The sequence below is a fragment of the Meleagris gallopavo genome, chromosome 4 (assembly GCF_905368555.1).
Source record: "Meleagris gallopavo chromosome 4, MGAL_WU_HG_1.1, whole genome shotgun sequence".
Lineage (NCBI taxonomy): Eukaryota > Metazoa > Chordata > Aves > Galliformes > Phasianidae > Meleagris > Meleagris gallopavo.
Window position 1 is genome coordinate 11,482,219 of NC_139407.1, and position 19,832 is coordinate 11,502,050.

General features: G+C 50.5%; 1 protein-coding gene across 1 annotated transcript; it reads left to right on the plus strand.

The window, feature by feature from the left end:
* Nucleotides 1-15,250: 15,250 nt before the first annotated feature.
* Nucleotides 15,251-17,092, plus strand: POU4F2 (POU class 4 homeobox 2). The gene is given in 3 exon segments (XM_085221909.1): nucleotides 15,251-15,362; nucleotides 15,365-15,628; nucleotides 16,015-17,092. Coding segments are annotated over 3 exon segments (1,251 nt in total). The 5' UTR covers nucleotides 15,251-15,323; the 3' UTR covers nucleotides 16,963-17,092.
* Nucleotides 17,093-19,832: the final 2,740 nt, after the last annotated feature.

Consider the following 19,832-nt stretch of genomic DNA (forward strand, 5'->3'; position numbering starts at 1 on the left):
ATGAGGGAAAAATATAAAAATATAAATAAAAAGAAAGGAGAAGATTCTTTAAAAACTATTTAATAAGAATCCAGCTTCTGTGCAGATACTACATCTGTCAATACAAAAAAAAAAAAAAAAAAAAAAGGCTGACAACCCTTCATCCCACAATCTGCAGCATTAATAAATGATGAAGCGTTAAAAAACTGGGACACTTTGTGCCTATAACAATATCATATGAGGACAAGGGAATAAAGCTGGAACAAAACAAAGGACGTGATGGTGTGTTGCTGGCAAATAATTGTATAAATGAAAAACAAAACCTCAGAAACAAATACAGTATGCCCCCCCAGTCATCAAACAGAAGAAAAACATTACTGCCTCTTTTTCTTCATGTCAGTAATCAGATCCAGATTTGGAAGTCAGCACTGTGTGATTAAAGTTCAGATGCAGTCATTATTCCGGCAGCATCCAGCCCAAGCTGCTGAGTTAAATAGCAGAGTGGAGGTGGGATGGAAGTCAAGATTTTAAGTGAGGTTGAGATAGAGTTTTGGGGTACACCAAAAACACAACCTGAAGGAAAAGCCTTTTAAATCTCTAATTCCTGCAGTGTTTCAACAGCCCAAATCAGATTTCACAAAGGTTTCCAAGCAGCATCCCTGCTGCTGGCCATCTAGGAAGCTTGTGCCACGCAAGTCATCCAAGGGAATTTCCGCTTTCTCTTTAAATGCCTCTCATCCAAGCTCCCCTGGTTTTGTTTCACGCAAGCAGCTTAAATGCCAAAGGCTTGTCCGTACCAAGCATGGTCTTTGTAAGTGCAAGCAAGTCATAAAACACGTAAAAGAAATTAGAAACAAGAAAAGCAGATGAACAAGATGAAGGGATCATCTTGTTACGTAGGCTGGGCTGAAAAATTGAAGCCTGAGGAGGCTGTATTAGGTAGGGCCCTCCGTTACTTTTATAGAACACGCATTAAGAGGAGTTCTGCCTTGATCCCTTCAGAAAGCGGGAGAGTTACAACAGTGCTTTTCCCTGGGAGCATTTCTAAGCTTTCCTCACAGGAAGCTTTCCTTGTGGTGAATTCTCAAGTAGATCAAATGTAAAGGCAAATCCCAATTCGGAATTAATTGGCACTTCCTTTTTTTTTTTTTTTTTCCAGGAGATGGAGGGATATTGAATTCCTTCTGTGTAGATGAACTCACAGCATTCCTGCAATCTCACATTTGAGGGACCTGTACCTGACTTTGTAAGAACGTGTAAGAATGCAACCACTAAGCCTGAAGGAAAACACATCTTTCTGGTTTTGCCACTCCGCTCTGCTATTCAGGTGCTTTCCAGTCTATTGTCCGCAACCTCCATTTACTCCAGAATTTTCCTGCGGCCTCAGCTTCCTTCAGCTTTGTTTTAGTTGTGGGTGCGGTGTCACAGAGCAAGCTCTGCCTGTCATTAAGCAGCCCCAACAGCCCTGTATGCTCAGAGCCAGATGATCAACGATGTTAGGACCGTCCCTGTTCAAGCAGTCAAGAGTAAGCACCTCACTTGGAAGCACTTAGCACGTTCATAAACACCTCGTTCTCATCTTCCATTGCTTTATGAAAGAAAGTGTTCCTACCGTGGCGGACCACCATCCCCTCAAGCCACGATTCTGCTCTGAAAAAGGGACTTACTTTAAGAATGGAGGGGGGTGGGGGGAAGATTAAAAAAAAAAAAAAAAGCACCGCAGCACATCCACTGCATAAGTACCACCACTTGCTTATCCAGACAGGTATTCACTTTTCATCTGCCATCCAGCAGCTATCTGTGCATATAGCAAGCCTCATCTGAGTCACACAGTAATAATCACTGCTTATATACAAGATCCCTTGTGTACTGTATATTAATGTCTGGCTGGTAATTTAATGGCACCTCTAGGCATAAACAAAAGTTTATTAATACAGTAAGTAAAATGTTCCTGAAGACTGGCCTGCATTTCTAATTTTCTGCTCGGCATTCCAAAATACAAAGCAGCCTTTTTAAGCACAAAGAAGGCTAGGAGTTAACACCGAGTAGCAGCATTTTGCGCAAGTTAGACCCGGCATGGCCCAGAGCAGTAGGATACTTAATCTATATTAACAACGCTTTCTTTTCTTATGATCTCAAACAACCACCACCAAACAAAAACTTGGATTACGAGAAACACGCGCAACACAAGAAAGAAGCAGCACATCGATTACTGCACAGAAGCCAGGCACTTGGCAGTCCTGGCCGGGCAGCCGAGGCTGGAGTCCCCGCCAGCAGCTGGCGGTGCCCTCCGTAGTTAAGAGCAGGCTGTTCTCTGAGCAGTGGTATGTGAACACAATGCTGAGCCTTCCCCTCGCGCACGTTCTCCTTCACACAAGATGCACACGCCACAATTTTCAGTGTTTCAAAGACCAGAAAGTTTGGGGCTTTTTTAATGACGAAAGCTTGAGCTCAGTAAAAGGCACATATCACGCGCTTCAGCTCTACTGCACATTTACAAACTAAACTGAAACAGCGTGTGCTAAGGACTACAGCAATACCCAGCTCCCACGTGGTGACAGACACCATTCCCGCACCGTAACACCGCACGCTGGTGCTCCATCTCCCTGAACACTTCGGTTTCTACAGCAAGGAATCTCAAACACTCAGGCAACACAGAAGGCAGCCAGATATGCTCCGATGCTCTCCACCTACAGGACCAGAGCACATACAGACGTTGCCAAGTCATTGCTTAGAACCCTGAAGCATTTGTGATAACCTAGAGCACTTGCCTGCTTGTCAAACCAAGTCACGCAGGCATCTGAGAAGTCTCTTACAAACAGCACCGAAGGAGGAGAGAGACTGCAGGTGCTGCAGAGGAAAACCTCCTAGATAAGTAAGTCATTTAACTTACTGTATATACTGTGTGTAGTACAGAAATCTGCTTTTTGGTTTCTGTTGGTGCACTCCTCCGTGTTGAACACAAACCCGCTTGTTATCTTTAGAACACAGTTTCCTCATTCTTGAGAGATCATAATGAAAACAGATTTGCTACTGCTCCAATAGCTGTAACCTGCACAGCTCGGCATCCCAGTTTATTTATAATACTTTAACCCTTAACAAATAGATTCTTGTACCTTTCACCACCTTCTCAAAGATTAGATGTCAAAGCACGCAACACTATACGTAAGAACGTAAGCCTCACACACGTACCTGGTTTCTTCTGTTCGTCAGAAATTGCTGGCACCGCTCGTACAAAGGGAAGCAGAAGGCTAGCTGCCAGGGATCATTATAGCCCTGGTACACGCTTTGTGGTATTTCACACTTCCCATTAAAGACCAGGCAATATATTAGTCTTTGATAAAATGGCTGGCTGAAATTGACCTAAGATAAAACACCACCACAAAATATTCAGGCACAATGAAGTACTCATACAAGCAGGAGGTCGCAGAACCTAGCCCAGAAAATAAAATCAGGCAAATTCACGCTGCTGTTAGCGGCTTCAGACTTGCCACGGCAGCACGCTCCCCAAGTCCTCAAAGAGATCAAGCAGTCTTCTGTGCAGGAACAGAATTGGCATTCAAACCATTCCTTCACAAAAGAAATTCATTATAAAGCTCTACTTTGTAAGTCTTACATCTTCTACAGAGGAGGATGGCTGCTTAGGTCCCTCACCCTTCAAGAGGAGTATTCCTCACCGCTTTAGTCTCCATACTATGATCTAACGCCGCAGTTCCATGCTACGCTTGGACACATTTTTAAGGTGATGTGGCTTACCCTTAGTTAGAAGACCTACGACCTTAAATCATATGCAGCAGTCTCATTTAATAGCAGATATATCATCCGTGCCACGGCGGCAACACTGACTACATCTATTCCGTTCCTGGAGTGAAGAAGAACGATGTTGGTCAGAGTCTGGAAGCTTTGCATATTCATACTTATCACAGTTGTTAAATGTTTGAAAATTCAGGTAATGAGCAGGCAATACTCTTGCTGCCTTTGTACTGCTTGGGGGTTTGCTATTCTCATAATATCTCTACAGAAACCATTCTATCGAGTCAGGGTTTTTTTCCCCTCAAATTGAATTAACACTTGTACATTGAAGTTTTCAACATCACCCATAAGATTTTTCTACTTGTCAAAAGAATCTGCACAGTCTCTAACCATGAATAAAAATGATTTTAGATATCATCTTTATTTCAAGTTTTATTTCTTGGGATTAATTTAATTGATTGTGCTGGTGGCTTGCTAGCTAAGCAGCTGCTGAAATAAACAGACCATTTGTCTTTCTGTGTAAACATATGGGTACCTGGTTTAATTATAGTTCATGCTACTGCTGGGAGGGAAAAAAACCCACAAAACAGAAAAAAGCACCCCCAGTTTGGCAGAGTGATATCACAGATCTGTAGTTGTAAGGATTTTCTCCTAACAACAATTTTGTCTCCTTTTCCTCTAGCTGATTTTAATAATTCCCTTACCCTGTCCATGATTTTTCCTCTATGTATCTATTGAACTTTTTTTTCTGCATGCATCCACAAGAAAAAGACGTTCATGTTTTATCCTTTCCTGATATAACTCGGAGTAACCCCATAAATCTCTCCTTCAATATAATTCTCATTTTATGCTTTGCAGACCTAATCTTGATTTGTGTCTATTAAAACCACATTAACCTTGTTTTATGGCTGTATAACAGATCAGTCTAACCTGAGAACTTCAGATAAAAATCAAAGGAGGTGTATTACACTGGATTTTAAACACATTTTTCCTTTTCCCAGATGATTCTAACGAAGAAAATTGCCAACATAAATAATATTAATTAAAAAACCAACAAACCAAAGGCTGCAAATAATACTTCCTAGACCCTTTTTTTTTTTTTTTCTTGCAAGGCTTATTTAGTTTCTTTAAAATCTTTAGACATCCAGCTTTTCTTAGTGATACGCATTATACAAGCAATAACTCACGGACTTAAGTGAGAGATAAGACAAGGAAAAGTAAGTGGAGACTGCAGCGCCGAAGCTAAAGAAGGCAAGGAAAAGTCACTGCTGTAATAAGACACAGGAAACTCAGAGACACATAAAATCAGTTATCAATAACCTTTTCACGCTCAGGTAAACACCACCCGTAGCAGTAAACATTTGCGATGCAAATGGAAGAGTAATAAACAGCACATAGCTTTGTCTGAACAGTAGGAGTCTACGTAAACAAGACCTACGTTACCCACGGCCTCTTGGGTTTTCCTCTCCACTTTCCCTCTTCAACAAGACCATTTCACCAGATTTCTGTCACAACCTATAAAAGTACCAACAGGAGGGGGCGACAGCAGAGGTCAAGGTAAACGCTTCTGGACTGGTTCATTCGGAGGCCATCAGAAGACCTCGGAAAGAGAAGAACAAGCTTTATTTCACAGGAAACATTTGGCCACGAGCAGCCACCACAAGCTCGAACCTAACCAATATTCCCTTTCTCCCACATCTCCTGAAGCACCATTGCTTCTAAAAACCAAGCCGCGCCACGGCAGCCGTACAGCTGCATACCTGCCTAGACACATGTGAGTGACAAGACTGGAATATTCAGAAGTGAGCTTGGGCTCTGGTCCTCAGAAGGGCTGCAGGGCAGGATAGCCACGCATTCTACTTCTCTGCTGCCCAGTGACACGCCAGGTCTGGAAGACAAACCAAAGGTCTGCTTTTAGGTGATGCATGGGGGACAATCTTACTTTGAGTAAATAGAATTTGACATTAGTTAATTTGTCACTAAACTGCTAAAAATTCAGATAAACAACTAAGATGAGACAGTAACCCCACCATTGGCGCAGTTTGCTGAAGGCAGCTATTCATCTAATAACACACAAACCGTTCTGATTTTCTCATATCGGTTTATAATTTGGGGGCTATCTTGGGATATCCTATTTTTACTCTTAACGAAGGAACATACGAATTCTAATCAGTTTGGAAATCTCCAGAGTCCAAAGGGAATTTGCATTTCTGCATTAAGAAGGGCTGGATACAGAGGAATAAGATGGGGATGATTTGGATTATACAGAACCAGGTAGGATGCTGCCATGGTCAGTTGCGCCACAGGATTTAGCCCAGTTACCTTTTCCCCCTCTACTGGAGCAAGGCCAGTAGTAATTAGACGTTATAATGAGCGAGCGAGCAAGATGTTTGAATTCACAGCAGAGCAGTGAACTTGTATTTCCTCACCTTCGGTGGCATATTTCTGCCCTCCTTCTTCATCTTTTCGCTGTTTTGTAGTTTGTGTCAAACAAGCCTCGTTCTCCTCATTACAGACAAAAATCTTAGCTTGTCAAAGTGCTGAGAAAGCTAATTCTCATGGTTCTCACTTGTTACAGAGGCCTCCTGCCAAAGAAGCCATTTGGCTTAAAACGCAGCAAACAGCCTCTCCTCCTCTTTCCCACAGCTCACTTCAAGAAGCCTGTTTTCATAAACACTGCATCTTGTCGGCACTGAACAGCGCAACTTGAAGTTGCCATATCAAATACACTTGTGGAAAGCAGCAACAAAGAAATACCTCGACAGACTAATGATGATCTCCCACAAGCAAGGCACTTAGGAGGCTCACTCGCTTCCCTGCTTCGCATCTTAAAAAGTAACAGCCGAGTGGTGCAATTGCCAGGCTCACCTGTCCTGTTAGTCACAATGGAAATAAAAAAATCGGACACCACTGGCAATAGAAATGGAGATGTCATCGACAAACTGTGAACCAGGCAGCTTGGGGACAAATGCAACTTAAAGCCAGCTAAGTAATAGCCTCTTAACAAGTCCATGTGAGCAAGGGAGCTATTCAGAAATAACTAATGCCTATTTTGTAGGCCTGTACAATTCTTAGTGCAAGCGGAGGGGACAGAAAATGCCTCGTGGCAGTACCTTAGAAGTTGACAGGCATGTGGTCTAGCAGTGAGGTCGTCGAGATCATCATTGCTCAGCCCAAACACTGTAGGCAAAGTGAAGATCCCTCATTGAATTTGATCTGTTCTTACAAGCCTCAGATCTGAGCAGAAAGCCCCAGTAGGAAAAGCGAGGAGAGAAGTGTTGGCTCTGGTCAAGTTAATAGGTGAAAAAAAAGTCACGAAGTCCTGACCCTGTGGAAATCCCACTAACGTTTCTGGAAGTAGTAGAGCCCAACGCATCTCTGCGTTTGAATGTCTGAATGTCCCACGGTTACGCACCCCCGCCAAACGAACAACTGATGGTTCCTTCTGTCAAGGCAAAAATGCGTTGTTGGACAAAATCGACGCTGACACCCCTTGGGCTCCTACACACTAAGGGAATGAGCAAAGACATTCAAAACAGATGCAAATCAGGCTTTTGCTCCGAGATCAGGATTCACGCTTAAAAAAGGAAGACGGTAAGGATCATCCTAAACAGCAAACAGCTATCCTGCATTAACGGGGAACAAAACAACTAGAACTACGCTGAACCAAGCCACGATTTAAACAGCTGTGTTTTTGGTACCCAAGGCATTTTTAATAACTAAAAATATACCTGGAAACCAACGTTAGAAAGATTTTTCGTAGGTGTCTGATAACAAACCGAACTCCAACACTTTCTTCGGAGCTGATTACAGCGACGTGCCCATGCGGCTTCTCATTGGGGTCTTCCAAAATGCCTAGCTCTGTGGGTTTTTGGTTTTTTTTTCTTTTTTTTTTTGTTTGTTTGTTTTTTTTTAGATTTTCCCTGCCTAGATTTCCCTCTGTCTTACAAAGCTGCATAGACCACTACTTACTCATTGCTCTGCTTTATTAAGATGCAGTTCATGTTTTCACCTGTGTTGTATGGTTTGCAACCATAAAATATGGATCTAAGATCCAAAAGATACGAGAGCGTAAGGAGCCTTTCGGACGCACATGCTTTTGGAGAAAAACACACTAGGCATGAGAGTAGTGCTGCACTGTTGTCTGTGACCTACAATAGCTTCTCATATAACAAATTGTTTCAGGTGTTATGGTAGAATGAGTAGAGAGCTCTTTCAGCATTTTCATCGCGTTCTGCTAAAATCCCAGGTCTGACAGTGTATCTTGACAAGCGAGTCCACATGAAATATGTTGCTAATTATTTATACACCTCTTCAAAGGCTCGGCACTTCTACTTGCACTTCTTGCTACTCCTACCTACCCAGGCCCTACAGCTGTTTTTCAATCACTGAACTGAAACCCCTTAGAGTAACAAGTTTATAATAGAGGTTCATAAACTCGGCAGTGATTAACAGCATGGGTTAATCAAATGAGTGTAGAACAGGCTTTCCCCCCTTTTCTTTCAAGAGAACTGGCCCCAAGTGTTTTTTTCCTTATTACCACACAGAAATAATTTTGCAATTAACTTTTTCTTACTGGTGTCACAGCAGGCTCTGCGGAGCCCCGGCAGGAGCAAGAACCACTGTGCTCTGCAGCCCCTGGGCACGCAGGAGCCACCTCCCTGCAGAGGCGACCCTATAGCACAGCCGTGGGAGTTCAGTGATGTCCAGGCATCCCTGGGCATTACTTGATTCCTTATGAGAATCAGCGGTGCCAGGCCTGCCCACAGCCAAACCTGCTATGATAAACCTCCAGTGAGCTTTGCTCAGAGCTGGTACCGAGTTCAGCTGCTTGCGAGCAAAATCTCACAGGTCACCAGGCAACAGCAGGAAAGCTGCCCTACTACCACTACGGCAGCACCCCAAAGTCTCAAAAGCTTGGAGCCGGGAAGACATTGCAGCCATAAAACTGTCTTTTAATGGCTCTTTTCTCAACCCTGAGTATACCTTGCTTGTCTGCCACTAGCCACGGCATTTCTGTTGAGAGTTTTCCGGAGTGGCATTTTGAAACAAAGCAGGCCTAAGTTGCAATGCAATTCAGTTCTGATAAAGAAAAAAGAAAGATCCTAGAATGAGTTAGTTAAGAACAGGTATAAAAAAATACTTCTGAGCCAGAACTGAAATGTTTACCATTTGTTTTGTCTCATCCAGTCAGCACTATTTTCTTGCAATACTTGCTTCTGGAAATAACTATCAGCTGTCAATCAATTCAGTCAATTTTTTTTGCTGCCATCCTAATCACTGCACCCACCTGGTTTTTTGCTGTTATTTAGCCGAACCTACAGGTTCTCCTCAGAAGCACGTACTTTCTGCTAGCATCCTGCAATGTGATACCACCGCCCTTCACCCAGTACTGTTCTTCACAGATTATAACAATGTAGGGACAGGAAAACAAGCTCATTTGCTCATAGACTGTAAGTAGTCTTCAAGCACCTTCTGAACAGCACAGTTTTGGCACTCTGAAGTAGACACAGACAATTCAGGCCAACAATTCTTCTCTTTCAGAGAATCTTTGTGCTTGGACACATTTCAGAAACATCGTGTGAACACAAATAAGTGAGAGAAAACAGACTAAATTACTCATTTTTGCCCTATCCAGAACTATGGGGGTGTTTTACTCAGAAAGCGATGCTTCCCCTTCCCTGCTTGCACTTGTATGACACACACCAACCGGGAGAGGCAAGCAAACTTTTTGCTGCACACCAGAAAAAGAAATCACCAAGTTTATCACAAAACTTTGACATAACACAAGACATCGCACCATACGACACCAGGAACACAGAACAACACAAAGAGCCGCAAAGACAGAGTATAAAACTGAAACCAGGTATAAAACTGAAACCAGGTATCAGCGAGCATATGCCTCTATGAAGGAGCAACTCCTGCCTGCCTCTAAACCCTCACCTCATCGGGCACAGCAGTGTTCTCCCTATGCCCCACAAAAGAGAAGGCAGAGGCAGCTGCCAGCACGCATGGCCAATGCAGGGCAGACAGCAGTGCCTCGCTAGGCCCTAATTAAGCTGTCACACAGCTGTGGGCACTCACAGCAGACGAGGTTTAACGCTTGTAAAAAAAATTAATATAAATATTATAATTAAAATGTCAGATACTCAGAAGAACAAAACAAAATAATAAAATAAAAATAATAAAAACATTTTGTCTTCCTTTAGACTGGACTGTATGGGCCCAGTGAGCACGTTTGCAGAAGCAGGAAAGCACCCTGGCAGCTCAAATCACTGTGCCAGAAGTGCTGGCATATTTTGGAGAGCATTGCTAGTGACGTGCAGTAACAAATATGCATAGTTCTGGAAAATGTGCTGGACTGCACCAGAAAAACAGACATTTTGTTCAGGCAAGTGCTGTTGACATTAACAATCTGTAATTTGATGCTGCATTTGCTATATACATATTTAAAAACGTGCATAGACATACACAGGTGAATGGTGTAATCTTAAAAACTACACAGTCCTTGTGCTGTTTCTGGTCAAAAGAGGCAGCGAAGCAGTTCAGCACAAGTTTAGTTTGTCTCACTTCAGCGAAACATTTGAAGGTGGATGTGCGTATAGGGGCTTTTCCGGACAAGTGCCTCCAGGTATATTTACATGGAACCATTTCATTGTGCCTGGTGTTATTGGTAAAGCTCCAATGGAGCTGCCTGGTTGCTCTCAGCAACAGACGGAGTGCTGGAATCACAGTGCTGTCTCTGTCCTGTGGGAGAGACGTAGCAATCTCCTACCTGGTGATTCCAATGGGAGACGGTGAGAACTACGGTGGTGTTACACAGAACATCTCAGCCACAGAAAAGGGCTAGGGGAGCAAGCATAGCCAAGCAAGATTTGAGAGAACAAGTTTCACCCCCCAAAAAACAACAACAAAAAACCACTAGCAAAAAATCCGAACCAAAACAACAACTGCTACCAAAACAAACCAGGGAAGTCCGAACAGCTGAGACAACACCCAGCACAGTGGAAAGGAGAGAAGGGGAATTCAAATTTACTTTGAAAACAGTGCAGAGGAAGATGGAGGACATTTTAAAAATTGGAAGAGATGACCCTGTCAGCGGAGGACACGTCAGTGTTTAATGGCCAAACAGGAAAAAAAAAAAAAAAAAAAAGGTATTTTTTTAACTATTACAAGTCCTGAAAGACAGCTGCAATGCAAGAAGCACCTCCGACTGCATCAGGTGTGCACTCGCTTTTGCTTTGCTCCACCAACATTGCACACACAGAGACAGGGAGGAACTTTGTGCTTCCCTAAATGGATGTGTTTGGAATACGATTTGTGATAATTCATCTGCATCAAGTGAAAATAATGAAATTAACGATAGATATTCCAAGGTACCATGGTTTTGTGTAGATCTGCAAGAATAGAGTCCTGACATCTATCTGCCTCGAATTATGGAATTTGATTTTAATGATCCGTGAGATTTTAATGTTTTCAGTACAAGGAGCGACTTGGGAGGAGGCTGAAATGGCTATTTGTAAGGTAAGTAGTTTCCCCGAGAGACGTGAATTTGACTTTCTTATCTGTTTTCATGGCCTAATTCTTTCTTGCCCTCTGGAAGCTACTTTATGTCTGTGGACTCTCTTCTCTACGGTTTTGCCTTTTTCCAAAAGGAGAAGCAGAGAAGTTTGCCCCAGGTTTGGGGCTCTGATTTCACACAGCGCTTGGAAAGCCGGCGTGTCTCAAAAAACCTCAAATTGAAAGGCAGACAAAGAGATGGGATTGCAGCGTGCCAGGGACCTTGAGCTACGAAGCATGCAGTGGAAGGCAGAATCAGAGTGGATGTGTAAAGAGGACTTGTGCGCGACTATGCAGGCACCAGCTGCCACCGAACAGCACAGGGTGGCCGGTGCGGGAGAGCAGCGGTGCTGCCGGATTAGGTCAGTAGTGGAAAAGGCCTCGAAGGGGCCCTCCGGGTGTGCTGGAAGAGCCCGGGGATCGGGGTGGGAGGGGTGGGGGGGAGAGGACGTTCCTGGTTTCCTGCTGGGCGGTCTCGGCTGGGCCCTGCTCAGCAGTCTGCTCACATCCCGCTCACGCGGAGAATAGCCAGCTTCCTTTGTCTAAAGTGCTGAGTGGTTATGAATAGTAAGGATAGACTATCTGTAATTATTTTTAAATAATTAATGGTTTTGTTAGATCCCTTCACTTTTACATTAGGTTTCTGTTAATGTAAGTTAAATCAAAATGTACTTCAGTTTTCAGGCAGCTCCCAGATGTATTTTTCATTCTTTCATAACATTACTTCAAGCACTCCATGAGGTGTCTGTGACCAAGTCGGCTCCCGAGCCGGCAGCTTCCCGTCCTCAGCACCTCGGAGAGAGCCCCGTCGGGCGGCCGTTCCTCCGGGGGCGATAAGGCAAAGCGGCGGATTCCCTCGCGGCTGCCGGCTGCCACCCCCTGGCCGTGACAAGGACCTCGGCGGCCCCAGGGCTGACCCTGAGGGCGAGGGGCGAGCAAACCTGGAGCCCCACTCCCGTCCCGCCCCCTGCCCGTGCGGAGCTAAACGCGCTCGTTCAACACAAACGCCGCTAAAACTGCCGGGATAAATTATGCAGAGGGATTTCAGGATTTCTTTCAAGTAATTAAGTTTCGATTTCTTGCGTTTATTTCAGTGCCAGGAAGCACGGGGCGCCGCGGATGGCGAAAAATCTCCATTGATCGTTCCGGGATGGAAGTTTGATTTCGTGACTGGACCCGGAGCGGGGCGTGGGACGCCGCGGGGACCCCCGCCGGGTGTGGGGGCAGCGGGCCGAGAAGGGCGGCGGCGGGGCCGGGGCTGTCCGCACAGCGCAGCCCCGCGGGGCGGCGGGTCCGGGCGCTGCCCCGCACGGAGATGGGGTGCGCTGCGAGCGGAGCCCGCATCCGAAAGAATGAAAAATTCATGGGGCGCATTAGGTTCGGTAAAATATGAATGCGAGGCTTTAAATTTTAATCGTAAATCAGAACGCGGATACATGAGAGGCGACAGGGATTTCTCCTCAGGTGCCCGCGAGGGTCAGGCTGGGGGCGTGGGCTGGGGGAGGATCTCCCTTCCCTTAAGGCCCGCGGCTCCGGGGGCTGCCGGCCTGCTCCTACCCCAATCCCCTGGCTCCGTCCTGCCGCGGGGCGGTGGAGCAGCGGGCACCGCCGTGCGTCTCCCTCTGAAAGAAAAAAAAAAAAAAAAAAAAAAAAAAAAAAAAAAAAAAGAAAAAAAGATAGAAAGAAAAATCACAACTGAAAGCCACAAAAACGATCGTTCCAAAAATGCGACCGCGGTGCGGCGGGCAGAGAGAGACCCGCGCTGAGCGGCGGGCGGGCACCGCTCGCTGTGACCGGGACGGGGGGGGAGGAGGGAGCGGGGCGGTGCCCCCACGGGTGCCGTGCGGGCTCTCCGCGCTGCGGTGGCGGGGGGGGGGGGGTGCGGAGAGAGCCGCTCCGTCGCCTCGAGCCCGTCCGACCCCGTCCCGACCGCGTGGGGCGGCGGCGGTGCGCGGCGGTTCGCGGAGAGCTGTCAGGTGCGATTACTATCCAGATTAATTCATATTAACGATATGCATCCTCCGCGCTCCCATGTGACGGCATACATTAGAACAACTATTGCAAGTAATTAAACTCAATGCGGGAGGGGTTAAAGATACGTCGTGGGGAGATTTTATTGCGATGGATCTCCTCGTCAATGTAGAACCGGAGCGCGAGGCGCGCAGAGCCCTTTCCTCGAGGCCGCCTTCCCCCGGACCGCCCGGCGGAGCGAGGTACTTCTGCCCCTTTCTTTGCTTCTTCCCGGAAAGCGGGGGGTCCTCGCCGCGGGGCTCGGGGCACGGCGAGGGCCGGGCTGAGGCCGGGGCTCCTGCGCGGCTCTGCGCGGCTCTGCGCGGCTCTGCGCGGGCCGTGGGTGGCAGCGCCCGGAGCCCCGCGAAGCCCGAACGGTTCTCGGTGGAGTTTTGTCGGGCGTCGGAACGGCTCGGCGGTTTGGGCTGATGAGACGAGCAGAAAGGCTTCGGAAGATTAAGCAAATTGGACAACCCTCGTTAATTAGAACATAATTTAAAGTTTGAAATGATATCACTCACGAAGTCGCCTAATTAGCATGGCGGCGTGTTAATGGCCTGCTGAGACGCGGGGCTGCGGCGTGAGCTCCTCGAAGGCTCCCAAGAAAATCCTCTTTCCTGTGTTGTCATTAATAAAAGATTTCTATAGACTTCAGCCTTTCAACGGTGACACACAATTTATAGTACACACAATGCATTAGCCCGTAGTGCCGCTCGATTTTTTTACTATTATGAAAACTAATAAATTCGTCAAGCTGAATTAAGCATACAAATCAGATGAGGCATAACAGATTACATATTGAAGCGCGGTGTCTCCCGAGCCTAAATGAAATTTCAATCTAATAATTCCTTCCTGGCCCGGCCGTAATTTGTTTAGAGATGTTGTTCTACTTCTTTCCAAGCGCTATTCGCACCATAATTAAATGATACTCAAGCTTTTAACTTTGATTTATTTCATTTCTCCGAGCCGGCGACAGTGAGAGCTGATACAATGCAATTTTTTTCTGTTTCCCTTAAAATTACCAACTCTGCTGTTTAGGTGAGAAATTAAACACCTAAGCACTTATGTTAACCTTCCCTCTGCAAAGTAAAATTCCTGGAAGCAGACCCGGCCGCCTCGCGGACCTCCTCGCTCTTTTCCCTCCCCCTTTCCCTTTCCCCTTCGGACGCGGAGCCCCGTGGGACCCCATTCGGCCCCGGGCCAGACCCGGCCGCCGCCCCGCGCCTTCCCCTGAGCCCTCGTGAGAAGAGCCCCGCCGGGCGGCTCTGGGCCCGCGGGCTCGTTTGGAGCCCGGACGGCACTTTTCCTTCCGTTTCCTTTGATAATTTACCTTTTCCTTTCTTTTTTAGCCTTTATTTATTTCTTTATTTACTTATATTAGGTCTGATTTGGAGCGAAGGGGGAGCGCTTTTCCTTTTTTTTTTCCCTTTTCTTTCTTTTTTTCGTTTTTCCTTTTTTTTCTTTTCCCTCTCCTTTTTCGTTTTTTTCCCTCCCTCCTCTCGGAGGGAGGCGGCGGGGCGCGGCGCGGGGGTGGGCGCGGGGGCTGCGGGGGGCGGGCGGGGAGCGGCGGAGGAGGGGGCCGGGGCGAGCGGGCGGGCGCGTAGGGCCCTTGGCGGAGCCGGGCCGTAGTGACAGGCGGGAGGGGAGGGACGGAGGGGAGAGAGTAAAACCCAGCGGCGCGGCGGCGGGGAGGGCACTCGGCGAGCGGCGAGGGCCGGCGCCGGAGAGGAGACGGCGGCGGACGGCGGCGAGCGCGCGGGCGGAGGGCGGGAGGCACCCGCGCAACCCCCGCGCAACCCCGGCGCAACTCCCGCGCGCCGCCGGCTTCCCGGAGCCGCCAATCCCGGCCGCGCGCTGCCCGGCGGGGCTCGGGCGGGAGGCCGGGGGCCGAGCGGGGCTTTTCGCATTTTTCCTTCCGCCGGGGGAGGGGGGGCCGGGAAGGCGGGGGGGCTCCCGCGGCTTTTCCGGGGGGTTCGGGCCCCCCGGCCCCGCGCCGCCGCCCTCCTCCCGCGGGCGGCACGATGATGTCCCTGAGCAGCAAGCAGCCCTTCGGCCTCCCCACGGCGGCGGCGGCGGAGGCGGCGGCGGCGGCGGCGGCGGCGGCGGCCTCCACGAAACCAAGTACTCGGCCCTGCACAGCGCCTCGCCCTGCCCCTCGGCCGCCGCCCCCGCCGCCAGCTCCCCCGGCGGCAGTGGCACCGGCGGCACCGCCGGACGCGGCTCCGGCTCCGGCTCCGGCCCCGGCGGCGGAGGCTCGGGCTCGGGCTCCGGCTCCGGCGGCGGCGGCGCGGAGGCGATGCGGCGGGGCTGTCTGCCCGCCCCTCCGGTAGGTGCCCGCCGCCCGCCGCCCGCTTTAAGGGAACCCCCGGCGGCCCCGCGCCCGCTGATGATTTTTTCATGGCCGCGCAGCGAATCGCCCGGCCCGAGCGGTGCGTGCGCGGCTCCCGCCGCCCGTATGAATTTTGATGACCCGGGTGCGGCGTGGCCGGGCGCTGCCGCGCGGCCGTGTGCAAGCTCCTCGCGTTCCTCTCCCCTCTCCCCCCTTTTCTCTCTCCCTCTCTCTCTCTCTCTGTCCTTTTTTTTTTTTTTTTTTTTTTTTTTCGCCGGGATTTCTCTCTTAACATGCGGGGAAGGTCGTAGCGGCGCGGCGGAGCGCGCGGGGAGGCGAATTCCCCGCTGAGCGTTATGTGCGCCTTCTATTTGCAATTGCAGAGCAATATATTCGGCGGTCTGGACGAGAGCCTGCTGGCCCGCGCCGAAGCCCTGGCAGCCGTGGACATCGTCTCTCCCGGCAAGAGCCACCACCCGCACCCGCCGCACCACAGCCCCTTCAAGCCGGACGCCACGTACCACACCATGAACGCCATCCCCTGCACGTCGGCCGCCTCCTCTTCGTCGGTGCCCATCTCGCACCCGTCCGCGCTGGCGGGCGCTCACCACCACCACCATCACCACCACCACCACCACCACCCGCAGCCGCACCAGGCGCTGGAGGGGGAACTCTTGGAGCACCTGACGCCGGGGCTGGCGCTGGGCGCCATGGCGGCCCCCGACGGCGCCGTCGTCTCCTCGGCGCCGGGCCACGCTCCGCACATGGCGGGGATGGCCCCCATGCACCCCGCGGCGCTGGGCATGGCCCACGCGCACGGGCTGCCGGCCCACATGGGCTGCGTGAGCGACGTGGACGCCGACCCGCGCGACCTGGAGGCGTTCGCCGAGCGCTTCAAGCAGCGCCGCATCAAGCTGGGGGTGACCCAGGCCGACGTGGGCTCGGCGCTGGCCAACCTGAAGATCCCGGGCGTGGGCTCGCTCAGCCAGAGCACCATCTGCCGCTTCGAGTCGCTGACGCTGTCGCACAACAACATGATCGCCCTCAAGCCCATCCTGCAGGCCTGGCTGGAGGAGGCCGAGAAGTCGCACCGCGAGAAGCTGGCCAAGCCCGAGCTCTTCAGCGGCGCCGAGAAGAAGCGCAAGCGGACCTCCATCGCCGCCCCCGAGAAGCGCTCGCTCGAGGCCTATTTCGCGCTGCAGCCGCGACCCTCCTCCGAGAAGATCGCCGCCATCGCCGAGAAGCTCGACCTCAAGAAGAACGTGGTGCGCGTCTGGTTCTGCAACCAGCGCCAGAAGCAGAAGCGCATGAAGTACTCCGCGGGCATCTGAGCGCGCCCCTGCTCTGCGGCTCCGCGGGACGAGGAGAGGAGGAGAGGGGGAGGCGGCCGCCGGGCCGCAGCCGGAGGTACCGCGGGTTCGCCCCGCCGCGCCCGGGGCCTCGGGACGGGGACTGCCGGCGGGAGCCGCGAGAGACGTCTCTAAAGTATTTTCATTTAGATAAGAATAATAATGATAAAAAGAAAAAAAAAAAAACACAAAGGCAGGCTTTTCTGCATTTACACTGCGAATTATAAATATATATATATATATTTTTACTGTGGTTCCTGCCCCCGCCCGCCCCGAAGTTGTGACGCTGAGGGAAGAGCCGCTCCGCCGCTCCTCGGAGCCGCCGGTAGATTGCCGCCCGACAACCCCTGTAAATTATTGATTTCTCTCGCTGGCAACTTCATTCCGTGCTCATTCCAATTAATTACAGCTCCTCCATTTAAGTCTTGAGAACAGTTGAAAAAAAAAAAAAAAAGAGGAAAAAAAAAAAGAAAAAAAATTTGCTTAGTGAGAATCAAACATTTTGTGTTGGTAGCATCGATGAACGTGAGCTTTCCTCCCCCTCCCTCCCCTCTGTAAATTCCCACCCGAGGTTCCGCTTTGGTTCTCCGCGGGCGGCCGTCCCCGCAGCGCCGTGCGGGCTCGGTCCCGTCCGGGTACCCGCGGGGTTCCGTTCCACGCCCCGCATCGCATCGCATTCGCGGCGGTGCCCGCCCGGCTCGCTCCCTCCGCTCTCCACGTATCGATTACCCTATTTCTTTGCTCCGCCGGTCGGTTCGGTATTTATTTATTTATCTATCGCCTTTCATCGCAATGCTTTTACACGGAGGAAAGCCACCTTTTTTCCGGAGGTCTCTTTGGAGCAAAGCCGCGGTTCCGTTGGCACGGAGGGCAGCGAGCAGCGCCCGCCCGCCCGGCCCCGGCCCCGCACCGCCTGCGGGGAGCGCCCGTGGAGCGGGGCCGCTCGGAGCCCCGCGTTGTGTACACTCCCCGCTTTCGTTGGCTGTTTATTTTGATTTATTTATTTATTTATTTATTTGTTAATAGGAGGTTTATTTATTCTAGTAATGTACCGAGTTATTTTTCAATGGTGTTGGATCGTCTTTCATTAAAAAAAAAAGAAAAAAAGAAAAAAAAAAAAAGGTGCTCGCGTTTTGTTCCTTGGAGCGACGCGGGCGCTGCTCGGCTTCTTCCCCCGTCACCGTTCGGCCCGGCAGCACCGCGGACAGCTCCGCACCGAGGGGGAGAGCGGGGAGACGGAGCGCTTTCTGGCGGCTCAAAAAGAGAGAGAGAGAAAAACCCACAACAAAATAAAAAAAAAAAATAAAAAATAACAAAGAGAAACAAAAAGAAAATAGAACGGAAAAGAAAGGGGGGAAAAAAAGAAAAAAAAAAGAAAATGGAGCGGAAAAGAAAGGAAAAAAAAAAAAAGAAAGAAAAAGAAACAGAAGTGGTTTCGCCCCGTGGTGCTCACAAGAGCCGGGAGATCAGGCACAAACCGCCATGAAATATTCATCCCTCCGCTCCCCGCCGGCTCCTGCTGCACGGCCACGGGCACTGCCAGGGGGCCCCGCGCCCCCGCCCCGCCCCGCTCCCCCCAGCGCCCGCCCGCCCCGAGGGTTCCCGGGGTCGGGGGGCGGAGGCGGAGGGCCCGGGGCTGCCCCCGCCGGACGACGAGCCCCGGAGGGCCCGGGGTGGGGTGACCGGAACGTCGCCGTGGGAGTCGACAGAAAGCCCCCGGATTGTCTCCAAATTGTCCCCAAAATCGTTCGCAAAGCGTCCGCACAGCGCGGAACGCGCAGCCCCCGAACTTCCGCCTCGCCCTCCTAAATGAGCCATTCACTTAAAGGCTATTAGGGGCGAATTAATAAATTACACAGCGAATTATTAAATCCAGATAATTACAAGGAATAAGTAAGTAATCATTAGTTATCTCAGCTAATTACTGTGGGTCAGAGCGAGCGGGAGTGTGAAATCCTCCTCGGGAATTGAAATTAACTCTGCGCAGCGCGTCCCTGCGTGACAGCCCGGCAGCGGGCACAGTTCCCGCAGTTCCTGCTCCCCGACTCGGAGAGAAGGGAAACGCGGACAAGGCGGCGGTACGCTGGCGGGGAACCGCTCGGAGAGCGGCCGCGGTGGGTTTGGGTTTTACCTTTCGCTGCCCGGGGATGAGCTCTGCGCTCTCCCACGTGAAAACCGGGGCGCGGGGCTCCGTCCCGCGCAGGCTGGGGAGATGTGGGAGGAGGGGAGGCGGAGGGCAGCGGGGCTGAGGGCTGCGGGCGCTTTGTTTTGGGAGACAATGCCCCCGACGAGCCTCTGCCCTCCCTCCGGGCTTCCACCAGCTCTCTCCGGGTCCGCCCCCCCCCCCTTCTTTCCCTGTTTCCTCCGGGTGCAGCTTTGGTGGCGACTGGGGCTGCCCCCGGTGGGGCCTCTGCGTGCTCGGGGTGGCAGAGATCCGCTCTCCTCCGCCTTTATCCGCCGCGCGGAGGCGGGCAGCCTCCCCGGTCCCCTCGCCCCAGCCCGGGATGGTGATTAAACATTAATGACGCCGGGGAGTAGCGGGGCTCAGGCTGGGGACGGCGGCACGGAATATTTTAACTGTACGCTCACATCGAGTGTCTGCCTTCAAAGACGTGACTGCTTTTAATCTCGAATTAGAAAAACCACGGCCCCGAAATTAAATACCGGCCCCCTCCTCCTCCTCCTCCCCCTCTCCCTCGCTGCCCCGCACCGCTCGCACCCCACGCGCCTCTCGGGGCTCCGGTTACACCGCCGTCAATATGGGATGGCTGCGATAGGGTGTGGGATTGCGGGGCTCGGGGATTTTTTCTTTTTTCTTTTTCCTTTTTTTTTTTTTTTTTTTAATAGGGTTA